The sequence below is a fragment of the Bos indicus genome, chromosome 14 (genome assembly GCF_029378745.1).
Source record: "Bos indicus isolate NIAB-ARS_2022 breed Sahiwal x Tharparkar chromosome 14, NIAB-ARS_B.indTharparkar_mat_pri_1.0, whole genome shotgun sequence".
NCBI lineage: Eukaryota > Metazoa > Chordata > Mammalia > Artiodactyla > Bovidae > Bos > Bos indicus.
Window position 1 is genome coordinate 7,247,341 of NC_091773.1, and position 24,375 is coordinate 7,271,715.

Consider the following 24,375-nt stretch of genomic DNA (forward strand, 5'->3'; position numbering starts at 1 on the left):
GGTTCAAGGGTCCCCAACCTCAGGGTCTGATGCCCGATGATCTGAGGTGAGGCTGATGTAATAGCAATAGAAATAAAGTGCATGATAAATGTAATGAGCTTGAATCATCCCCAGACCATTCCCCCTCTCCCCTCTGGACCCTAGTTTGTGGAAAAATTGTTTTCTGCAAAACCACTCCCTTGTGCCAAAAAGGTTGGGAACTGCTGCTCTAGTAAGTTGGAGAGTGAGATCTGGGTACGCACGCTTGCATGTTTGTTGGGCTGCACCGCACAGACCTGCAAGCCCTGTACTCACCCAGCTTCCAGATCCAAGAAAGAGCCTAGAGTCAGCAATAGAGGCATTGGTGGTTTAATGGATGGGGGTTTACACGTCTGAAGCAGGGCCCTGGAGCGACACGTCCCTGTGTGTGGTGGACAGCGGGCAGGACTTGGGGGCAGTCTTCACTTCTGAGGGGAAGGCAGATGTCCAGTAGTAGGGCAGTTGATGTCGGTGGACTCATTAGTTGCTGCGGAAACTGGTAGAGGGGCACGCCCCTCACCGCTCCACTAAAAAGCTCTCATTAGCTGGGGTGGGTATAGATGAGGGTCACTCACATCAGGAGGGCGTAGATGAAGCCGCCCTCTTGGGCAGGGGATGGACAGAGAGCAAGGGAGCAGCCACCTGGAGAGGCCTGGCCATGCACTGCCCCACTCCGCACCCCGAGCGACCCTCACAGTCCTGGCAGTCCGTCTTCTGCGATATTCCTGGGGTCAGGTATGCTGGGGGCACTGCACCCAGACACCACAAACCCAGTGCAGACAGCTGCAGCCAGGGCGTCGAGAGGAAGGCGTCTAGTATGCTAAGGACAGCCCTTTGTCATGGTGTGGGCAGATTCTGGAGCCGGGTGCTTACAAGGTCAATGGCTGCCACGCCCTGGCCGTTATAGGGAAAGTCTAGCCACCCCTGGTTGTCTCACACCCCCAGAGCCACCCCCTCGGGGAGGGGAGGCCCAGTTTTAATGGAAGCATTCTGGTGGCCTCGCCAGGAGTCAGCAGTCAGAGGACAGGCTGCCAGCCCGTGTTGTGTTGGGTGCTGTTAGAGGTGACCCCTTAGGTCTTTCCAAACAGAAAACAGTTAATCCCATTTCACTCCAGACAGCCCAGCCCGGGGAACTCACAGGCGGTCAGCCATATGGTGACCCTTACCAACGGGGTCCTTCTGACGTACTGGCCCGTGGGACAGGAAGGTGGAGGGTCTTTCTGCACCATGGCCATAGTCTCCACGTTGGCACAGTAGCTGGTCGACTCTTCATGGGAGCCCAGAGGAGGCGGATGGTTGTGTCTCACTGGAGACGCAGCAGTTAGACTCATTTCACAGGGAGGCGGGATGCTGCTCTGTCCTTAGACTTCCTCCCTCAGACTAGGGACGAAATGTAAGATACCCGATAAGTACAGCACAGGGGAGAGTGTGACCATTAAGCCAACACAAGCAGTGACCCCAGCTGAGGCAATACCACCTGTAACTTTTGAACCCACCTGCCAACACAGGAGACCTAAGAGACGCAGGTTTGATCCCTGGGTTGGGAAGATCCCTTGGAGGGGGAAGTGGTTACCCACTCTAGTATTCTTGACTGGAGAACCCCATGGACAGAGGAGCCTGGTGGGTTATGGTCCATAGTGTTGCAAAGAGTTGAATATGACTGAAGCGACTTAGCACACAGTTTGCAGTATAGTTCAGAAAACCCTGAAGTAATATAAGAACACATCTAAAACCCCGTATACAACGGCCACCAATTTTTACCTTGGATATCTGAACTATGCTGCTTCATTTTGGCTTTCAAATGCATTTCCCTTCCTCAGTGGCCAAAGTGAGTGTGCAGTATGTGTCTGAAAGGCCACAAAGCAGGCTGCTCTGGTCCGTGAAGACGAAGTTAAACCGTATATACGCCAGAATGACTTCCTCATGCCTCAGTACATGCAAATTTTCCATTGTTTCCCCTTTTGATCGTAGATCTTCCAGTAGAAAGCACTGATGATCAAAAATATTTGTCCTGTGATGCTGGGGTGCTAGCTCCCACCCCTGGTTCAGATCAGGTCTCCTGGGTCTAGGCCTCCTTTATATTCACCTGGTCATTCATGCTGGGGAAAAGCTAACCAGGTGTCGCGAGCAGGCTCAGAGGCATGTTATTGGGGAGACACTTCTTTATAGGCTCTACGTCGTATCCTTATACCCAACCGTCACTGTGCATGTGCCTTTAGCAGCAGACTTGAAGCAGCAGTGTTACACGTCGTGAGCAGTCATACCCTGTGACAATTTCACTAGATAATTTTCTCTCCATCCCCAGGTGGCTCAGCGGTAAAGAATCCGCCTGCCAATGCAGGAGACGTGGCTTCGATCCCTGGGTCGGGAAGATCCCCTGGAGTAGGAAATGTCAGCCCACTCCAGCACTTCTGCCTGGGGAGTCCCATGGACAGAGAAGCCTGGGGGACTACAGTCCAGGGGGTCACAAAGAGTCGGACACGACTGAGCGACTAAACAAAACAGCATCACGGCAAAAGCACGGCTAACACAGTAACTTTCACAAATACAGACCTCAGCTAGCAAAATTAGAATTCAGTGTCCACTGAAATATAACACTGTTCTGTCTAAAATGATCCTCATCTCCACCAAGCACAGCCAATTAAAACCAATCCATTTGCAAAATAAATCTGGTCAGTTGCCCACATAGGCTCCTCCAAACTGATTGAGGGGGGAACGAAATCCTCAAGAGTTCTTATTCCCAAGACATGGTTATTGCTAGAGTTTATCTAAAAGCTCTTTTTTTCTCTTTTACTTTTAGAGATCACAAAAGGCTAACATTCCAGAGAGTCCAGGTAGATAATTTTCATTTCGAAGGCACAATACCAGTCCCTCCTAGAAAGCTGCCTTGGGTGCTGTGTGCTCAGTCCATTTCCTCCTAGAAAGCTGCCTTGGGTGCTGTGTGCCCAGTCACATCAGCCCCTTTGCGACCAGGGATCAGGAAGTGAACCCACATCTCCTGCATTGGCAGGCAGATTCTTTACCACTGGGCCACCTGGGAAGCCCAGAATGCTGTTGATAGCTTAACCAACGACAAAAGGCTCACTGTGATACAAGAGCAGAACTGTGAAGAGGCCACTGTTCTCCAGAGCACTTGGCAGCCCCCATTCAGCAAGATCAACCTCCCTGGGATTTCCCTGTAACTTCGGAGTGCCGCACCCCCGCTCCCTGCCCCCCACCATGTTAACGGACAGGCCCCCAGACTTTCCATATCCCATCCTATATTTCCTGACATCTTGACATCTCAGTGCTCACAGGAGTCTCCTCAGTCTCCTGGCCACTCCGCTGATGGTTGGGCTGCACCTGCTTGACCCAAGCACAAGCGCAAGACCCAAGGAAGAGCCTGGTGTCAGCAACAGAGACATCGGTGGCTTAACGGATGGGGGGCTCACACACAGAAGCCGAGTCCTGGAGCAACACCCCACCACGTGCAGCGGACGGTGGGCCGGGCATGGGGGCGGCCTGTGCTCCCCAGGGGCAGGGGGTGTTGTCAGTAGCAGGGGAATCAGCATCAGGTGGGCTCATTAGTTACCAGGGAAACCAGTTAGAGGCACACCCCTCACCACCCCTTGGATGAGCTATCATTAGCTGAGGCCTGGGGCAAGTACTGGGCTGGCCCAGAAGTTCACTGTTACGGAAAAGCCCGGATGAACTTTTTGGCCAGCCCAATACAAACAAGGGTCACTCCTGTTGGGAGGGTGTAGACGCAGCAGCCTGGTTGGGCAGGGGATGGACAGGGAGCAGGGGAACAGCCATCCTGAGAGGCCTGACCGCGGTGTTCCTGTGGCGCTCGGGGCATAATCAGGTTCTTACCACTAAACTTCTTTTAGAAGTTATTTTCCTTCATTTACTAATTTACTTTTGACTTAAATTCTTCTTGCATACATTTTCTGTGTGTGTGTGTGTGTGTATGAGAGAGAGAGAGTATATACTGAAAAGTTAGTTGCCTGTGTAATTTAAAAAAGTATTTCTTAAGATTCTAATTAGATTTAGACTATTAACATGAGAACATTTCTTCAAAAGTCTTTAATTAAGAGCCCCGAGTCCTTCCTTCTCTCTTTGTCCAAGCCCATAAAATTTGAGACTTCCAGAATCTCAGTTTCCTCTCTAATGATTTTCATTCAGGTTTAACCTTCACAATTCATTTTAAGTTGAAAGATGCTGGAAACGGTTTAATTAAACCTCTAACTGTGTAGTAATTGATTTATGATTTTGGCCTCCCTTTATAACATGAAGCTTCCTAAGTCCTCTGGTTTATTTTATAGCCTTTTAATCTCTTTTGCTCATGTTGGAAGTGGTCTGCAAAAGAACTTTTCATTTTTTTCTCCCTTCTTCCTAATCAAATCTCTGGCTCTGCTCCAAGAAAAAAATTCCCTAATGGACCAAGTTTATTCTTCCTCTTCTGTGTTTGTATGAGTATATAAAAGAATGTGTGCGTGTGAATGTGTGGTTGTATCTGTGAGTGTGTGTGGCGGTGAGTGTGTGTGTGATGGGTGAGTGTGTGTGTGCGTGATGGGTGAGTGTGTGTGTGATGGGTTGAGTGTGTATGTGTGATGGTTGACTATGTGTGTGATGAGTTGCATGTGTATGTGATGAGTATGTGTGTATGTGATGGATGAGTGTGGGTCTGATGGGAGTGTGTGTGTGTCATGGGTGAGTGTGTGTGATGAGATGTATGTATATGATGGATGGGTGTGTGTGATAGGTGAGTGTGGGTCTGATTGAAGTGTGTGAATGTGGGTCTGATGAGAGTGTATGTGTGATGGGTAGGTGTGTGTGAATTTGTGTGTGTGTGTGTGAGATGGGTGTGTGTGATGGGTGAGTGTGTGTGATGGGTGCCAGGTCTAATGGGAGTGCTGTGAGATGGGTGAGTGTGTGTGATGGGTGAGTGTGTATGTGATGGGTGGGTGCAGGTCTGAAGGGAGTGTGTGTGTAATGGGTGAGTGTGTGAGATGGGGGAATGTGTGTGATGGGTGAGTGTGTATGTGATGGGTAGGTGCAGGTCTGATGGGAGTGTGTGTGTGATGAGAGTGTGTGTGTGTGATGGGTGAGTACAGATCTAATGGGAGTGTTGTGAGATGAATGAGTGTGTGTGATGGGTGAGTGTGTATGTGATGGGTGGGTGCAGATCTGATGGGAGTGTGTGTAATGGGTGAGTGTATGTGATGAGTGTGTGTGTGTGAGATGGGTGAATGTGTATGTGATGGGTAGGTACAAGTCTGATGGGAGTGTGTGTAATGAGTGTGTGTGTGTGTGAGAGGTGGGTGAGTGTGTGTGATGGGTCAGTGTGTATGTGATGGGTGGGAGCAGGTCTGATGGGAGTGTGTGTATGATGGGAGTGTGTGTGTGTGATGGGTGAGTACGAGTCTGATGGGAGTGTGTGTATGACGGGTGAGTGTGTGTGATGGGTGAGTACAGGTCTGATGCGAGTGTTGTGAGATGGGTGAGTATGTGTGATGGGTGAGTGTGTATGATGGGTGGCAGCAGGTCTGATGGGAGTGTGTGTGTAATGGGTGAGTGTGTGTGTGTGAGATGGGTGAGTGTGTGTGATGGGTCAGTGTGTATGTGATGGATGGGAGCAGGTCTGATGGGAGTGTGTGTGTGATGGGTGAGTACAGGTCTGATGCGAGTGTTGTGAGATGGGTGAGTGTGTGAGATGGGTGAGTGTGTGTGATGGGTGAGTGTGTATGTGATGGGTGGGAGCAGGTCTGATGGGAGTGTGTGTGTGACAGGTGAGTGTGTGTGATGGGTGAGTACAGGTCTGATGCGAGTGTTGTGAGTTGGGTGAGTGTGTGTGTGCACGCTTGTTCATCCTGGTGGAGGTGGGGACGCTGGGCTTACCCTGGGAGGGATTTGCATGGGTCTCCTGAGAGCTGGGTTCCGGTTCTCCCGTCACTCCCCCTTTCGAATGTTTAACAGGACCTCATCTCGCTTTCCTCTCTTCCTCCCCCCACCCCCATTTCTTGATCTGTCCCATAACTGCCTCTGCTCTATCCCTGGGCGCTGGCACCGTTCACTGTCTCTTTGCTGCTGCCTGGGCTCCTGGGGATTGCGCGTCAGAGAGGCTGACTGTCAGGCCTGGCAGAGTTAATGCTCCACAATTTTCCTAAATTCTTGAACTGGTGTGACTATAGATGGAGCTGCAGAGCAGGAGCTGGAGGCCTGGCTTTATCCTTGTTTTTAGGCAGAGCGGAATTTGTACTCCCTAGTTCTGTACTGGCCTTTTCGGTGTGTGAGATGTTTTAAAATGAAGAAATCGAGGAGAAAGTGCCTTAATGAACAAGAATGTGTGTACGTCGAGAAATCGCACGATCTCACAGTGGACAGGCTGGGAGGGTAATAGTGTCTTCAGAGACGGCCCAAGTCAGCATATTCATGATTGGAACCAGAGTAAGGAACCCTTGCCGTTTATCCTTCACTTCTTAAGTGCTCTGCTTGGCATTTTAATGGGCTGCTTTTTATTTAATAGTGACTTTTTATAAAATAGCGGTTTCGTGTTTATTTTTTGTGTTAGGCACTGAGTCTGGGGGGTCAGTTTCTTCCCTGGTGGTCTGGTGGCTAAGACTCCACACTCCCAATGCAGGGGGCCTTGGGTTCAATCCCTGGTCAGGGAACTAGATTCCGCATGCCGCAACTAAAGATTCCACGTGCTTCAGCTAAGACCTGGCACAGCCAAATAAATAAAATAAAGTCAAGTATTAAAATAAAAGGTATACAGTCTTTATTAAAAAGAGAGAGGAGCTGAGGCTGGTGGATTTGAACCAGGTTGGCTTAACTCCCAGCCACTGTTCTCAGCAGTGCGGGTCTTGGTTTCATTCCCGCGTCCAGAATGGACCCAAGGGCCATGTGGCTCAGCAGAAAAACCCGGGCTGGGAAGAAGGAACCCGTGTCCCAGCCTTGCCCAGTTCAGTGGCAAGTTCTGGAAAACGTGCCAAGTCCCTCGAAACTTTGGGTCCTTGATTTCTTCTCCCATTGAGAAGTTACATTTGCTGCATCTATCTCAAGGTTTTTATGAAGATAAAATGAGATAATAGCTGGGAAAGTGCCTCACAGACTTGAGTGATGTACAAATAAAGGGCTTATGTTATTAGATTTTTGATAATGTCGAGATTTTTTTTTCATAGTGCTCACGTTGTCTTTTGATTAAATTTAAACAATGCCAGCTGGTTCTCTCTGTCCCTTGCTAGTTCGGGCCTTGGATCTGCAAGGGTGATTTTCTGACCGTGAGGAAGTTATCCCCAGACTGGATCTGAGATGGACTCGAGGTGCACCATGGCTCACCTCTTCCTTTCTGCTGGAAACTTGGGACATAGGAAATGACTTGTTTTCTAACTGCTTCCTTTCCTGTTAGGAAATGACTTTGTTCAGTAGCTCAGTTGTATCCAACTCTTTTCAACCCCACGGACTGCAGCACACCAGGCTTCCCTGTCTGTTGCGGTCCTTTAATGGACTGGAACCTGGTGGTCCGGAGTCGACGATAAGAAAGAGAGAGAGAGAGGGAGAGAGAGGGAGGCAGAGAGAGCGCTTTGTCCGCGCGCCGCCGTCCGGCCCGGGACTCTGCCACTTAAATTTAAAAAAAAAAAAAAAAAAGAAAGTGAGAGAGAAAGAGAGAGAGAGAAAGAAAGACATGGGGACCCAAGCTCTGATAGAGCAAGGGTACTTTATTAGCAGAAGTGTAGACTTATATATCTTTAGTAAGATGATTACTCAGCTATTACACAGGATGAAATTTTATTGATAGCCACAATATGGATAGTCTAATACATACAAGGTCACTGACACTGAAAAGAGTCACTGCCTGTCTCATCTTATGACCTCAGTCCTGAGAACTGCGTGCAGCTCTACTTGTTCTTGGAATAGGAACTGATAAGGAACAGAGAATCCTTGAGAGATAGAAAACAGCACGCAGGAATCCTCCTGTTAAATGCTCCCTGACACCCGTCTCACTATCTCCTAGAGTTTGCTGAAACTCACATCCATTGAGTTGATTGTGGTCCCTAACCATCTCATACTCTGCCTTCCCCTTCTCCTCCTGCCTTCAGTCTTTCCCAGCATCAGGGTCTTTTCCAGTGAGTCAGTTCTTCGCATCAGGTGGGCAAAGTATTGGAGCTTCAACTTCAGCATCAGTCCTTCCAGTGAATATTCAGGGTTGATTTCCTTTAGAATGGGACTCTCATCCAAGGGACTCTCAAGAGTCTTCTCCAACACCACAGTTCAAAAGCATCAATTCTTCGGTGCTCAGCCTTCTTTATGGTCCAACGCTCACATCCGTTACATGACTACTGGAAAAACCATAGTTTTGACAACGTGCATTTCTTGTATGGAGTGTGCACTGTGCCTCCAGCACTGCCCCAGATCCTGTGGGACTTGAAGCTGAAAAGGCAGCTCACACCTCAGGGTGTGTGATCAATGGTGGGGGAAGGGAAGCACAGTCAGGAAACGGTGTGGGAGAGTTTGTACATGCGTGTGCCTCACACGGCAACTGGGGGATGAACCATCTCACAGAGGATGTACTGGGATTTGAACGGGGCCTGAAGTGTTAGGGTTTGCAACAGGATTTGGATTCTGATCAGGATGCAAGAGGGGGAGCAGTACAGGGAAGTAAAACGAGACAGGCGCCATCTCCACATATTTAGGGAGGCTTTGGACGTGGCCCCGAGTGAGTGGGTGGTGGGGGGAGAGAGGGAGCAAGCGCAGTGCTGTGTGTGTGTTTGCACACGCACTTGTGTGCATGTGCAGGGTTGAACTATGTGCTGAGGGGCCTGAAAAGCCACGTCTGAGAGTCATGGGGCAAACTGCTCAAGGACCATGGAAAGTTCTATCGCAAGGGGGCAGCAGTGAGACAAGGGATGGCGGGCAGCTGAGATGGTGGGCGGGGGTCTGGGTGCACCGCGAGGGGGTTTACCGGGCAGACATCTTTAGGACAAAGTCCACAGAGTTCGGTGGCACCTGAGTGCAGGGCTTCAGGGAGGAGGACGAGGAACCGACGCTTCCTCCGTTGAGATGCCATCACAGTGTGTGCTGGTAGAGGTGCCAGAGTCTTCCTTGCCCAGTTCCAGGATTCTCCACTGGAGAATTTGTACTACGTGGGTAGCTGATGGCAGCAGCTCGTTTTCGGTGCTTAAATTTTCCAAGTTCATTTATGAAAATTTCATTTTTAGCTGGCTAATTGGTCTTGAGGATCTGAATTATGGATGTGGTCAGATGTGAGATTCACTTTGTCACCATCATGTTAGAGGTTTCCCAAAGCTTTTGGGGTCGATTTTATGTTTACTCCTTGACAGCAGATTGCACCCTGCTAGTTGAGTTCATTCACCAAGATTTGCGGGGCGCCTGCTGGGTGGGACACCGGATCAGTGCTGGGGGATGCAGACCACTCTCGGGTCTGGTTGGCCGGGCTGCGGTACCACTGCACTGGGAGGGGGTGGCACCCATGGGTGGTGCGGCTGCAAGTGCTCTGCACAGCTCCATGGAGCAGACTCTGGGTATCCTGCAGCGATGAGTGCTGAACCTGAAGCTGAGACAGAGAAGCTCCCGCAAGGCTTCTACATCTGCTCAAGATTGCTGATGCCGGTGGTACAGTGGATAGGAATCTGCCTGCCATTGCAGGGGACACAGGTTCGATCCCTGATCTGGGAAGATCCCACATGGCATGGAACAAGTAAAGCCCATGAGCCATGAGCCCTGAGCCCGAGCTCCAGAGATGTGAGCTGCAGCTCCTGAAGCCAGCGTGCCTAGAGCCTGTGCTCTGCAACGAGAGAAGCCACCACCACGAGAGGCCTGTGCAGCCCAACACTGGCCTCAACCGGAGAAAACTGCAGCAATGAGGACCCAGCACAACCAGGAAACAGGGTTGCGGGCACCTTGCAAATCTGGGGTTCCCAGGGCCTCCCACACTTTTTCAGTTAGGTGCAAATTTGGGGGACCCAAAGGACTCCCTCAGGTTCACTAGTCTTCTAGAATGACTCACAGAACTCAGGAAAGCTCTGTACTTGGAAGGCAGTTCTAAACAAAAAGGGTGCAGGTCAGAGCAGGCCAAAGGCGGTGATGCCAGCATGCGGTTGGGGGCCCGGGGGTTCCAGACACGGGGCCTTCGGTCCTCCTCCACCCCCCATGGTGTCCTGGATGCCGCTGTCTTCTTGCAGCTACGTTACACAACAGGACTTAGGAGTGTTTCCAGCCAGGGACACTCACCCAAGTCCTTGGTGTCCAGAGTTTTTATGGAGTTTGATGATGCCCACCTGTGTGACTGGCCCCCCGTCTCCAGCTCCCCCAGGAGGTCAGACTGTGTTCAGAGGTCAGATCTGACCTCACCTGTCACAGAGCCCCAAAAACAAACCCCCGTGTAGACAGTCCCGCAGCCATGCCCCTAGGTACACGGGCACTGCGGTCAGCCTGGGCCTTCCTGGGGCCTGGGGGCCACCCATGTGGCCAAGGGCAGAGGCCGGACCTCTGCACGGATGAAGCCCCCTCTCCACTGCACAGCTGCATCCTCAGGACACGTCAGAGGAGGACCTCTGTCTGCAGGGCAGGGCGTGGGGCAGTAAGCTGTCCTGTAACACATTTCCCAAGCTCGGCGGATGTGACATGCGGTGGGCGGTTTACAGCCTCTCCACTCATTCTGCTCCTCCAGCTATTAACTGCTGCTTCAGTGAGCTGCTGTTGTAAAGAATAATCAGGAGGAGAGTTTTAATGGCTCTGAAGTGAGCGGTTTGTCCTTACTTTGCACGTTTCTCTCTTCACCTCCCTCCCCAGCCTCCCGTACACAGTGGCTGGGCCTCCTGTCCCTACAGCTGTCATTCTCCTGCTAAGATCTCGGGGCCGACAGGGGAGCCTGTTCCCCAACAAGCCCAGCGAGATGGAGGCAAGCAGTGACGGTGTATCAGTTGGCTGCCCCGGCCATGGAAGGCTCTGGCTTGGAGCTCTAGGTCAAGGAGGACCTGCCTTGGCCCTGCAGCTCAGTGGAAACCCTGCTCCTGCAAGAGCTCCCCTGTCTCAGTCCCCCTCTCTTGAGTTCCTGGGGACCCCACGTCTGAGCAGGCGCCTCCATCAGAGCCCACATTGTCTCTCTGCACTTCCCTGCAGAGCCTTCCTGCCCTCCTCTCCTGCCCCTGTGGCTTCTCTGTCTGATTTGGGAGCCCAGGTGACCCCCTTAAAGGGTCCTCACAGTGACAGCAGGGGGCACTGTGGGTGATGCTTTCTTGGGCACAACCACAGGGAGAGCAGGAGGGACCCTGAACACATCATAACTGCATAAATGACCCTTCCTCCAAGATGGTGCTAGAACCTAGGACCCTTCCTCTGCCCTGATGTTCAGGTGCAAAGACGGCTGGCTGCTGATATGCCATGCCTTAGCCAGACAGATGGCTCTCCAGCGATGGCAGGGCAGCCAGGCTGTGCCGGTCAGGGCACCCCTCAAATTGCATCACCTAAGACAGCACTCCACCTGCCTACAACGGCAGGAGGCCCCCTCAGCCCGTTCACCCGTCTTAATTCCCACCTTCCTTTGGAGATGAATGCCTTAAAAATGAATGCTAATTAAGAAGAGATAAGAGGTGAAAAATGATTTGAAATTTGCTCCAAAGCAGCTCTGATGATGACATTTAAATCCTCTGGCCTCCAGGAAACTTGAAAAATATTGTCTCTAGCCCTATAATCTTTGGCTTTAGATTGCAATTATTTTTGTCTCTTTTCCATCAGAACAATTTGGACCTAATAATCATGATGGCTTAAATAGTCAGAATAGTTGTATAACTCATTAAAAGCGTGAAAAGCTAAGCAGCCTTTGAGAACCCTTTGCAGAGACAGTCCTTAGCAAGTTTCTGAGAACTAGTTTTCAGTGGAAATGGTGGTTTCTAAGGAGCCTGGTTTGTGAACTGGAGCTAACAGTCACAGCTTAAAACCCTCCCCACTTTATGGAAGAGGCACAGTGCACAGGTTCTGATAAATTAATATTCGTAAATCACATGATTACAGAATTGACTGTGTAATAGCGCAGAGATGTTAGCACTAAGTGATTGTCTGCAGCTGCTCATTTCTGGAACTCCTTCAAGCTTTCCTTTTTTTAATAAAATGTGGGAAGCAAAAGTGTTAGTTGCTCAGTCCTGTTCGACTCTTGGCGACCCCATGGACTGTAGCCGGGCCAGGCATCCCTGTCCATGGAATTCTCCAGGCAAGAATGCTGGGGTGGTGGGTAGCCATCCCCTTCTCCAGGGGATTTTCCCACGTTGGGGGTGGAACCTAGGCCTCCTGCACTGCAGGTGGATTCTGTACCATGTGAGCTCCCCGTGGAAACAGACATATTTCCACGCTTGGAAACCGAGCGCATGGCCCACCCTGTCACCTTCTGTGACCCCACGGTGCCCTCTGGTTTCCTCCGCAGAGTTTTCAGTCATGAAGAGGAAGAGAGGCAGGCCCAAGGGGTCCACGAAGAAGCCCAGCCCCGAGGAGGAGCTGGCGGAGCGCAGCGCCCTGCCAGGCGTGGATGGCGTGCGGGCCCCCGAGGAAGGGAGCAGCCTGGAGTGCAGCAAGTGCTGCCGCAAGTTCTCCAACCCGCGCCAGCTCCGCAAGCACATCTGCATCATCGTGCTGAACCTGGGCGAGGCGGAGGGGGACGCAGGTAAGAGCGCACCCTGGCAGGGGGCGCCCACGGCTCGCACCCCCTCTTTTTAAACCAGCTGTCTCATTTGAACTTTTTTTTTTAAGATTTTAAAAATGATTTTATTTACTCCTTTATTTATGGCCGTGCTGGGTCTGCATTGCTGCGCAGGCTTTTCTCTAGCTGTGGAGAGCAGGGGCCACTCTCTAGTTGGGGTACAGGGGGTGCTTCTCATTGCGGTGGGGGGCTTCTCTTGTTCCGGAGCCGTGTTGTCGGGCCCAGTGAGCAGAAAGGCTGAGGTTAGAATGCTTGAGCCCGTTTGAGTGACCTTGACGGCCTCCACTGTGGCTGGCGCTCTTGAAGAACATACAGGATACCAGGTGCTGCCTTCAGGTAAGAGCTTGGCAAGGCTTCGGCTCTAAAGCAGCTTCTAAGAGAGGCTGATGAGAGTGTGTGCGTGAGCGGGAAAGTCTTCCAGACACCTGTCTAGGAGGAGTGAAACAGCAAGGGCCTCTGCTGTGGGCTCTGTTGTCCTCGTTTGATTCTTGCAACCAGTTTCGAAGTTTTCAAAATATGTCTAAGAATGTAGAAAGTTCTTACTGTTTTGTGCCAGGCTAAGTACTTTACCCCTAGAGTAGGAAATGGCAACTCACTCCAGTATTCTTGCCTGGAGAATCTCATGGACAGAGGAGCCTGGCAGGCTGCTGTCCATGGAGTCGCAAAGAGTAGGACACTCCTGAGCGACTGAGCACATGCGCACATCACATGGACTCTGGTTCAGGATGTGGGCTTTGGACTTTGGCTGCCTGGATTTGAATCGCAGCTCCAGTACTTAGTAACTTTATTCTCCTTTAGTTTCCTCCTCTGTAAAATGGGAATAAAAACAACACTAGCTAATTTGGTTGCTTGGAGGATTCAGTGAGACAGGACTTTCTGCAGTGCTTAGAAGAGCACCTGCCGTTTCAAAGCTCCCCGTATGTGTTAGCAGTCACTGTCCTTCATAGCCCTGTGGACACAGTGCTGCTGCTGTCCTTCCTGTGTCACAGGCAAGAGCATTTAGACACTAAGAAGTGAAGCGGTTTATCCAGGGTCTTTTAGTTAGAAAGGGATCCTCCTGGCCTTTGAACCCAGACTGTCTGACTCTGAACCCCAGTTCTTCAGTCCTAGAAACACCTCCCAACAGTGAAGCAAGGCCCTTGGTTTATAAAATCCTATCACGTTAATGCTGGGAAAGATTGAAGGCGTGAGGAGAAGGGGACAACAGAGGATGAGATATTTGGATGACATCACCAACTCGATGGACATGAGTTTGAGTAAGCTCCGGGAGTTGGTGATGGACAGGGAGGCCTGGTGTGCTGCAGTCCATGGGGTTGCAAAGAGTGAGCGACTGAACTGAACTAAACTGAGCACATTATTGAGGGAATGCACCACCTAATGGGTCCCCCAGGTGGCGCTAGGGGTAAAGAAGTCTGCCAAGGCAGGAGACTTGGGTTTGATCCCTGGATCAGGAGGATCTCCTGGAGGAAGGCATGGCAACCCACTCTAGTATTCTTGCCTGGAGAATCCCGTGGATAGAGGAGCCTGGCGGGCTACAGTCCATGGGGTCGCAGAGAGTCGGAAACGACTGAAGCGACTTAGCATGCTCACACTCACCACCTAAGATTCATCAGACATTGAGTTGGTGGCCAAGGCTCATTGCCAACACCTGTGCCAGTTGTAGAACCCATAAAGTGCTCTTTCCTTTAAAGAACTGCTCTCAGGGTGACCACATGAACTCTTACTAGGCTGCAGGGGCTGTTGCAAATAACAGACAAGGATTCAGGCGAGATGAGGCAGTGGGGTGGCAGCCGTCCTAAGACAGAGTATGAGTGTCCGCCGTGTGGGAAGTGGAGGCGGGGAGCCCTGTGGTTTTCGGGGAAGCAGTGTCTTGCTTCAGAGCCTCAGGTGCTTTGGCAGACACACAGAAATTCAGCAGTGAGATGGCCCGGGGAGGGAGGGGCAGGAGCTCACGGCACTGTACCTGCGGCGCCGGTCCCCAGCGCGCTTGTTCCTGCTGGACGTGGTTGTGGAGGGGCTCCCCGTCCTGCCACCTCACCGAGCTGCCCCCCGTGGCCCTCTGAGTGTGTCTCACGCTCACACACATGCACCCCGCCCCCGCGTTTCCTGCACTGACCCTTGGTGGTCGTCACGGCATAGTCAGAGGGGCCAGCTCTAGCCCCTGTTGAGGATCTGTTCTGATTCGGAGCCTCCCCATGGCTGCCTTATCCTGTCAGCCCCCTCTGGGAGACCCCTGGGCTTTCTGCACGGCCGTGGTTAGAGATCGGGGAATTTCCCTCTTTGGTGACGCCGGACATTCCGGCTCCCTCCTCCCAGGCCTAGGATTAACTGAGAGGCTCAGTCCTGTCCATGGGGGTCCCCTCCTCCCCGCCCCCCAGGCTGTGCTGCCCCGGGGTTTCTTCCTGAGACCCACTCTGGTGTCTCCCCTACACAGCAGAGTGCAGGCTCTTCACCTGGGTGTTCACAGGTTTTGCAGAAAGTGTCTTTCCTGGAGCTCTGTGGCATCATTTTTCCATGCGATATGATAAGTTTCCCGTTGTTCGTGCCAACCGTGGTGCGTCTAATGAAAGTTAGGTTGTTTCCTTGTTTTTTTTTTTTTTTGCTGTTATAAATATTACTTGAATAAATATTCCCTTATGTACATGTGTGCATTTGTATATGTGTATATGTGTGTATGCTATTTTTATAGGGTAAATTCCTGAAAGTGTATTACATTTCTGGGCCAGAAAGTGTATTACATTTTGCCAGTTTCCCTCCTAGAAAGCACAGGCCAGTTGAGGTTCCAAGTGTCCAAAAGTACCAATTGGGTGTTGTCATTTGTTTCCTTTTTTAATACCTGTAATGATATAAAAAATACTAAGAAGAAAGTAAAAATAGTGCACAATTTCACTGCCTAGGTATAATTTCTATTACACTGTATATAAGAGTGAAGAGAGACCTACATTTTATGTATATTCACATACATTTTTCAGTAATTGAGGTCATACATAATGTTCTGTGTTCTTTTTTCATGCAGTTAATGGAGCGGATAAATTTTTCATGTCAGCTATTTTTTCTTCAACACGCTGTTTGTAGCACTTTCTGTGTTGCAGACATTGTTCTCAGTACTTGCACACTCTTGTCTCATTTCCTTCTCACAGCGGCACTGAGGACACTATTATCACGCCCACTTTATAGACAGGAAACTGAGGCAGAGCCGTCGGGAGTCTGCCAACATCACACAGCCCATAAGGGCCGGAGCTGTACTCTGAACTCACACGGTCTGGCTGTAGGGTCTGTGCTTTTGATCGCGATGCTCTGCTTTCTGATGAAAGAGTCAGTAAATGGAGATTTTCGTTATTTTTAAAGGCCGCACAGCATTTCACTGTGTGTGTGAGCCTTAAGTTTTCCTTCATCGGTCTCCAGTTGATCGACATTGAATACTGTTTAAAATTTTTCTCCCTGATTAAAAAACAGAAAACAAAAAAAACTACTCAGGTGTATAATCTTGAGCCTACCATTTTATTCTATTATTATTATATTTTGTACTTGTGCCTTTGTTACCTTAGGTAAATATCTAGTAATGTAATTCCCAGACTAATAGAGCATCTTTTAGGTCACATATCATATGATTCCATGTATATTCAGAACAGATAAATCCATAGAGACAGAGGACAGTTGGTAATTACCAGGGGTCGGAGGAGAGGGGAGGATGGGGAGAAACTGTTTAATGAGTTTTATTTTGAATGATAGGAAAGGTTTTGTATCTAGATAAAGGTGGTGGTTTCATAGCATTATGGATGCTGTAAATGCCACTGGGCTGTTCGTTCTGAAATGGTTAATCTAATGTGCTGTGAATTTTATCTGCCTGGTCACTAGTGGACGATGTTGTTGCAGATATTCAGGTTTTTGTCTTATGTGTAATTTGGGGCATTCCTTGCTCATGCTCTTTACTTACTACACTTTTGGATTGCCAGATACTCTGAAGATATTTTCCAGCTTTATCATTTGTCTTTTCATGTGCAGAATTGCTTTTTCTTTCCTTTTGCATTTTACTGAAGTTTTAAATATCAGCATTTGTCACTACTGTCAAATTTCATGCCCTTCTTATCGTAGCTTAGGACACTTATCTATATACCCCAAATAATAAAAAGCAACCTTCTATATATTCCTCTGTTATTTGTATGGTTTCATTCTTTATCTGTATTTTTGATCCCTCTGGAAATTGTGTTTTTGTGAAAGTTGTGAAGTAAGGCAGTCATACATATTTGATCAGTAAATATGGGCAAAGGAATGTTCTTCATTAAATGCAGTTTGCAGATAAACTGTTTCAAATCATAGGGTCCACAGAGAATAAGGGTCTGATTCCAAGTCAACCCTTGAAAAAGTAAAAAACTTCATATTTTGAAAACAATTAGTGGGATAACAGGGAGTTGCAAAGATGGTACAGAGAGGTCTCAGACCCTTTACCCTGCTCTCCCCCGTGGTGATGTTTTGCGGAGCCGTTGCGCGGTGTCAGGGTCAGGAACCCTGACAGTGAGATACTGTGTGCGTAGTTCATCACTCATCACCGTTCATCACGCGTGTAGGGTTGTGTAGCCACCACAGCAGTCAGGAAGCAGGACTGCCCGTCACCATGAGGGCTCCCCGTGATCCACTTCACAGTCACCCTCCCCACAGCCACTGATCTCCGACCCAGTGATTTTGTCATGTCGAGAATGTTACATCAGCCAAGTCACACTATGTGTGATCTTTTAAGATTGGTTTAGAAACCCCCTTTTCAAACCTGTTTCATAACTTTATACTTGGGGAAGTTGACGTGCAGAGAGACGGTTCTCTGAGAGTCGCACAGCTGCCTGGAGGTGGGCTGGGCACCAGCCGTGACTCCCCGCTGCTCCCCTGCAGACGGCTCAGCTTTACCGTGTTTGCGCCTTAAAACCAGTCTTCTTTCTTCTTTGTGGATGTTGATTTTGTTCATTTCAATGTACCACTCTCAGCTTTTTCTCTAACCTCATGCGAAAGGCAAGTTCCACCCTGTGCAGTCCCCACCTTTATTTTCTATTCTGTAATTAATTAGGCAGTCTCTTCAGCAGCGGCAGACAGGCATCGTCCTTCCTAATATGATTATCAGCTTCCTCCAGTGCTAAGCTGCATAGAAAGTGGCCTCATAGTCCATTGATTTGAATGACCTAAGTGGACTCTAACAAATACCAAATGCAAAGGTGGAAGCTCCCGGTGTTTTTCCCTTTCTGGCCACTGCTGAAGCCTCTAAAATATGCAGAAATGACCTAACGCCCGGCCGCCTAGTGGCTGACATATCCATGGTGATTGCTCCACGTTCCTCAGTTTGCCAAACACAATATTACAATTTAGAAAATTCTTGCATAATTGTTTTAATACATGCTCGGTAAAGAGCAGTTTAGTGACATTTCAAACAGTTGACCTTGACTCTTTGGCTTGTTAAAGCAATTAGAAGAAAACAAAATAAGCTTTTTCCCTACACTGAACCATAGCAAGTTAAAATAACAATTTTGTTATGTATTCAACATTTATTTACTTCATTCTGCATCTGAATAGTAAAAGAAACCAGGCAAAGAAATTTTTTTTTTTTTTTTGCCTAATGCCATTATGTGGAACAGCTGGTGTTTTTGGAAAACGTTTTACAGCCTACAGAAATCAATGTGTCAAGTTTATAAAAGTGACTTCTGAACCTTTCTAAGCTTGTTATTTCTGGGGTCATTTTATGCAAGGAGAGCTGCAAAAATTTGCTTTATACTTGTTAAATCCTCCCTAAAGAAGACAAGGCATTTATTCTAAGATCTTACCTAAGATGCACCTGCAATCTTTGTGAGGATTTCACACAACAGTATTTCAGGTGTCTTCTACTATCTTTGTGTTAGCAAAAGTGCTGACTTGATCAGTAGCTGCGTAGGCTGAAAACTGCTTTTCAAGAGTCAGGTTTGGAAGTCTGCAGGTGGAAAGGCAGAGTGGTGTCAGTCCTCTGAGTGTGCCCTTTTCTCCATGGAAAGATGTGGAATGGAATGGTCTGTTTCCTCTCGCTGCTTTGCGAACCCTCGCTTCACCTCTGCTCATCAGGGAAACGCAGAGTGCAGCGGCCTCCGGCTGTACATGGTCCAAGGCGTGCTTGGGAATGTGGGACTTGGGGACAGTTAGCGTCACCTTTCTGTGGCAGCCCTGCCCCCCCTACCTCCGCTTGCCCCACTTTGCTCCCATCTCTCCAGCTGCCCTGTGAGGTCGAGTTCTGCTGTTAAGCCCTTCAGTATGGCGGGTGCTGCTGGTGTGTTCCAGGTTACATCCTTCAACCAGCCTCCCCCATTGCAGTGGGCTCACAGATCCGGCTTTCCTTCTCATTCTGCTGCAGACCCCCAGGAGGCTCTGCTCACCCAGGGATCAGGCGGGGAGAACGGCCACTGCCCTGAGCGTGTCTGGTCACTGGGCGGCGGGGAGGAGGGCCCGAGGCTTACAGTTGGCCCAGAAGTGGCCTCTGTCATTCCTACCCACGCAGTTCATTGGCCAGAACTGGCCTCACGGTCCCACCGAACTTCAAGGGGTCGTGGAGTGCGACCCTCTCTGTGCCTGGGGTGGGCCAGGACTGGACATGTTGGGTGGCTGTCACTAGTGGCAACTGCATGACTCCTGCCATTTCTGTGGATTCGCCCACAGCTGTGGTCTGGGGACCGGCATGTGTCCTCCTTGCCCCAACCCTGTCCTGAGCTCAAAGCCTGCGTCTCGGTCTGGGGTCCCAGAGGCTCCGTATAAATGTCCTCCCCCATCCCCGCACACAGCCTCTGTCCTGGTGACTGGCCACCCCATCCAGGTGTCTCATCCAGAAGTTTCTCCCTCACCTGTCATGTCCAGCCACTTGCTGGACTTTGCCCGCTAAATGTTACTTTGATTCTGCTCTGCATCTCCACTGCCATTCTTGTGGGTCAGGTAACTGTCACAGGCAGACCTCAGATACAGGCGAAAAGAATGGCAGCAGGAACCTGAGATGTGAGGACCAGGGTAGAAAGAAGAAAGAAGTGCCCACAGAGTCAGAAGCTGAGCGGGAGCCCGTGTGACGGCTGGACAGTCAGCAGCAACGAGCCTGGGGCCTCCACCATGTCACCTGACCTGCTCTGCACACTTCCCTCCTTCGCTGGTGCTGAATCTGAGTCCTTGGAGCTAGAATCTGAGTCCTCCTGGAGTCCTCCTCCTGCTCACCCCCAGCCTGCTGGCCGCCTCGGCCCTGTGCCCTGCTTCCCACAACTCTGGTGCCCGCGGTCTCCTTTCTGGCCGTCCTCCCTGCCCCTGGTCTGGCCTTCTCATCTCTCCTGTGGACTCTCTGCATGGTGGACTGGCCACTCCACTTCTGGACTTGCTTCCCATAAGCCCGCCTTTCACAGAATGACGTCACACGCAATGGTGACATGCACATGCCTGCTGAGCCTTCTCTCCCCCTTGTGGAGAGATCACCCCCTTATCATGGGACACTGTCTGCTTTCTAACCCCTACTTGTCCCATGGAGCCGTCTCTTCTCAAAAAAACTACCCTCCACCCTCTAAGGCAGCCCCCCCAGCTCCGTCTCATCCTTGAGACTGGCACGGTGCCCCAGTGCAGGCAGCCTTGGTAAGCTTTCCCTGAAGAAAATCAACTGCACGTGACCATTATCTCTGTAATAGCTTCTGAGACTTGGAATAAAATTCAGATACGTGATACCGGGCTCTGTCGTCAGAGTTGCCTAGGGAAGGAATGGAGTGTGAGATCCATAGCCTTGAGCCCCGGGAGCCCTGACAGGCCCTGCGTGAGCTGACTGGGTGTGGAGCAGGCTGCGAAGTCTGGCAGGCATTTGTTTACCTGCTTCCAGGATTCTAGAGGCAAGCGGGTCCAGAGCTTCCCATAGGTCTGTGGAATCCCAGGCCCAGGTCCGCGGGGCCCCGGTGGTGATGCCGCCTCGTCTTCCCCTGAGCACACCAGTGTCAGCTATCGTCAGGGCGCTGAGTGTCCACTCTCACCCCCATGCTGGGAGCCGGGGTGGGGCTGTCCCCTCCTCGTTAGATGAAGAAACAGGTTCTGCCAGATGGAGGAAGCTGCCTGAGGGCCAGCTCGTAATTACACGAACCCTGGTCCCTTTGATTTCCGAGCTCCAGTTTCTGTCACTGGCATCCACCCATCTTCCAATCGAGAGTCACCTGAATTAAACCCCAGGCCCTTTGGTCACTGAGTGTCCTGACGTGAGACCTGGGACACGGAGCTGGCCCTGTGCGCCTATGCTGTCTGCCGCAGACTTGCGTGACTCTTGGGGAACCAGAGGGCACTGATGACCCTTTTTCATGGAGGGGAGTGGGGACCAGGAGAGAAGAGAAACTACCTAAATTCCCAAGCAGGACTTTCAGTTGGGACTTTTATTTTTAAATATTTTTGGCCATGCCATGTGGGATCTTAGTTCCCCAACCAGGGGTCGAACCCACGCCCCCTGCATTGGAAGCTCGGAATCTGAACCACTGGATCGCCAGGGAAGTCCTACGCTGGGACTCTGAGAGGAGGCCCTTCCTGTCCAGCGTCTTGGAGGCCGGCTGGGGGCTGGGCGGGAGGCAGCCCCGTTGCATCATGCTGTCAGCGGTTCTGGGGCTGCCTGCATCCCGCCTGGAGGGACGTGATGGGGTGGGGGGGGGGGTGGAGGGCTGGAGCCGGTGACACAGCGGGCCTTTACTCCAAGTGACGGCTCTTCAGACGAGTGGCAGAGATGCGTTATGACCCCCGTCTTGAAAAGGAGTCTCTTTGACCATCACAGCCTGACTGCTGAGAAGTGCTGCAGGGAAGGGCCCGCGGCCCAGGGCCCAGCAGCCTTTAAAGCTGGACTCGCTGCCGCGACTGGTGCTTCCCAGCTGCCGAGGAGCCGGCTGGAGCTGAGGGCTCGGGAGGTCCCCGCGGAGGCCAGCTCTCTCCTCTGTTTCCCCCTTACGGGGCCTGTGCTGTGGCGGCTGGGCCCTAAGCCAGACTTTGGGGATCAAAGCGAGTAAGATGAGTCTGTTCCCTGGAGCAGCTGAGCCTGGGGGGACGAGGACCAAATAGATACAGGATGATGCGGGGGTCAGCCCGGTGCAGGGGGTGCACGGCGGGACCACACTGTGATGGGAACATCCTGGAGGGCTCCCTGGATACAGGGCCGTGAATGCCGCGTCCAGGGCTGCCATGGGGTCAGGGGCGGGACAGCATTTCCCTCGTGATGGTTCCTGTGAAAGCCTGCAGGTGCTGAGGGATCGGGTGAGGAAGGCGGGCTGGTTCACTGCGGTGGGTGTGTGGCGAGAACAGGGTCAGGAGGAGGCGGGCTGCCAGGTGCTCTGCATGTGCTCACACGTCGTGGACCCCTCTGTGGGGACACGGTGCTCAGAGCCGGTGCTCACCTGGCCTCCCCTTGGATCCAGAGAGACAGGAAGACACAAGAAAGCCCGAGGGCAAGACGGAAGGCAAGAGGGATGCATATTCAGCAGATTTGATAGAATAATCATGGGCTAATAAGTTCCTTAAACTGCTGCATTAGCAGCCTGGAATGAATCGGTGGCAGAGTCCCAGAGTATAATCCCTTATCAGTCTGCTGTTCTGACAACTGTTCTGGGCTTTTTTTTTTTTATTAATGTGGCTGATAACACTTGACTCTTTGGGGAGTTCTGAGATTTAATTAGTTCTGGGGCAATTTGGAACAGGTACTTTAGAATATTAGCGCTGTTGTTAATTATAAATGAGTGCACATGAACTAATTTCTACAAATGTATGACTGCCCGTACCGTTAACTCTTCATCGGCCCACTACCAGGTCAGCTTGCCTTGCCTGGATGCTATTACGTGTCGGGGACCCTGAGAGGTTCCCAGAGGGAGTTAGAGGGTGAACACAGACACAGATCACCCCCCACCTGCTGAGAGTGTGGGGTTTGGCAAGTGGAGTAACATCCCTCCGAGAGAAGCTCCTCTAGGACAGGAGGGGGTGCTGAGTGAGGAGCAGGGGCATTCTGAGATCAAAGGAGCTTAGTTGAGAGCTTTGTATCAGATAAGCTTCATTTTCTTAGTAAAGTCAGACAGGCTCATCCAAGTTAAGGGAGGGTGTGTGTGTGTGTGTGTGTGTGCACGCTTCTGTTCCACCCCAGCCCCTCGTGATCACCCACTTGTGCCCTCACCCACAAAAGGCCCACCTGCAGACCCTCACCCAGGTGGATAACACCTCCTTGGAACCCTACATCCTACCAAACTCACTGTGTGACCAGAACTAACTCATTCACTCTCCCCCAAACCTCCCTCCCTCCCAGCTGCTGGTGACTCCACTGGCCAAACCCTGTGGGAAGCCAGGAGCAGTGGAGCCCCCGTGGGACCCATTACAGGTTAGCCTCCAGGAGCTGGTGGAGGAAGATGAGGGTTGGCCTGGAGGGACAAGCGGGAACTTTGTGGAACATGGGGACCGTGGATTTTTTGCTCATTACCCTTCAGATGGGGCCCATGCCTGGTCTCTGCTCCTGAAGCTGCGCCGCCTCCGTCTGAAATCTGGACACCTCCCTGCATGCGAGGACCCTGGGCACTGTCATAAGAGTGGGGTCTCTGCACCATCCTGGGAACTGCTGGGAACTCCTGCTTCCATGCTGCGGCGTCAGCAGTTTTTAAACGCCATCTTCTCAAAAGGAGATGAAATATAAAGAATTAGGTCAATGTGCTGGGGTTGAAGAGCAATGATGCACAAATGTCAAGAAATTGAACGTTGTCTTTCCCGAACGTCAGCGACTCCATGGAACATGCTGGCTAGGAGTGCAGCCCTCCCTGCGCCTCTCCTGTTCACACAGACCCAACAGAACCTCCCGGAAGCTGTGGTCCCAGCCCAGCCCCGAGCCACACAAGTGTGTCTTCAGGCATGACGTCACCACCCGAGACGTGCCACCGGGGGAGCGACAGCATGACTCCCCACGTGACAGAGGGCTCTGCGACCTTCCTAGGCCTGAGCCTCACAACCACTCACTTTGTGGATTCGGATCCTGGGTTCAGAGAGTTCCGAGCTGGTCCAGCTGGAAGGCAGAGGCTGGAGTGTAGCTCATACACCCCACAACTCTACGCCGTGGCTCAGAGTGGTGACTGCGCTGCAGGTGGTATCAGACACTGTCCCTCCTACGTCCTCATCCACTCCTTTTAAAGCTGTTTCCAGGGCTCTTGGAGGCACCTGTGGCTGAGGATTGGAGGGCTGGGAGTACCGGTGGTGGTTGGCGGGGTGGCTGGTCTGGACCCCACCCACTGTAACCAGAGAAAGGGGAAAGAAGGAAAGAAAGAAAGAAAGAAACAGAAGTCGCTCAGTCGTGTCCGACTCTTTGTGACCCCATGGACTGTAGCCCACCAGGCTCCTCCGTCCATGGGATTTTCCAGGCAGGAGTACTGGAGTGGGGTGCCATTTCCTTCTCCAGGGGATCTTCCCTACCCAGGGATGGAACCCGGGTCTCCTGCATCGTAGACAGACGCTTTACCATCTGAGCCACCAGGGAAGACCCAATCTACTTTAACCAGAGAAGCCACGCCTTTTTATTAGGTATATTGAAATTGCTTAAAGAACTCACTCAGAATGTCCTGCTGCTAAAAAAAAAAAAAAAAATGTTGAAAAGCGCATCCTGGTGCAGCAAGGGTCATGACTGGATTCGTCGGTGACGTGGCGCG

At 51.1% G+C, this 24,375-nt stretch overlaps 1 protein-coding gene across 3 annotated transcripts in view; it reads left to right on the top strand.

The window, feature by feature from the left end:
• ZFAT (zinc finger and AT-hook domain containing) overlaps positions 1-24,375 on the top strand; it is a 158,580-nt gene that overhangs the window by 29,790 nt on the left and 104,415 nt on the right. For all 3 annotated transcript variants that reach the window (XM_070802414.1, XM_019973941.2, XM_070802415.1), the window contains exon 3: positions 12,440-12,676. In XM_070802414.1, coding sequence (XP_070658515.1) covers positions 12,440-12,676 — 237 coding nt within the window. The remainder of the gene's footprint in view (positions 1-12,439; positions 12,677-24,375) is intronic.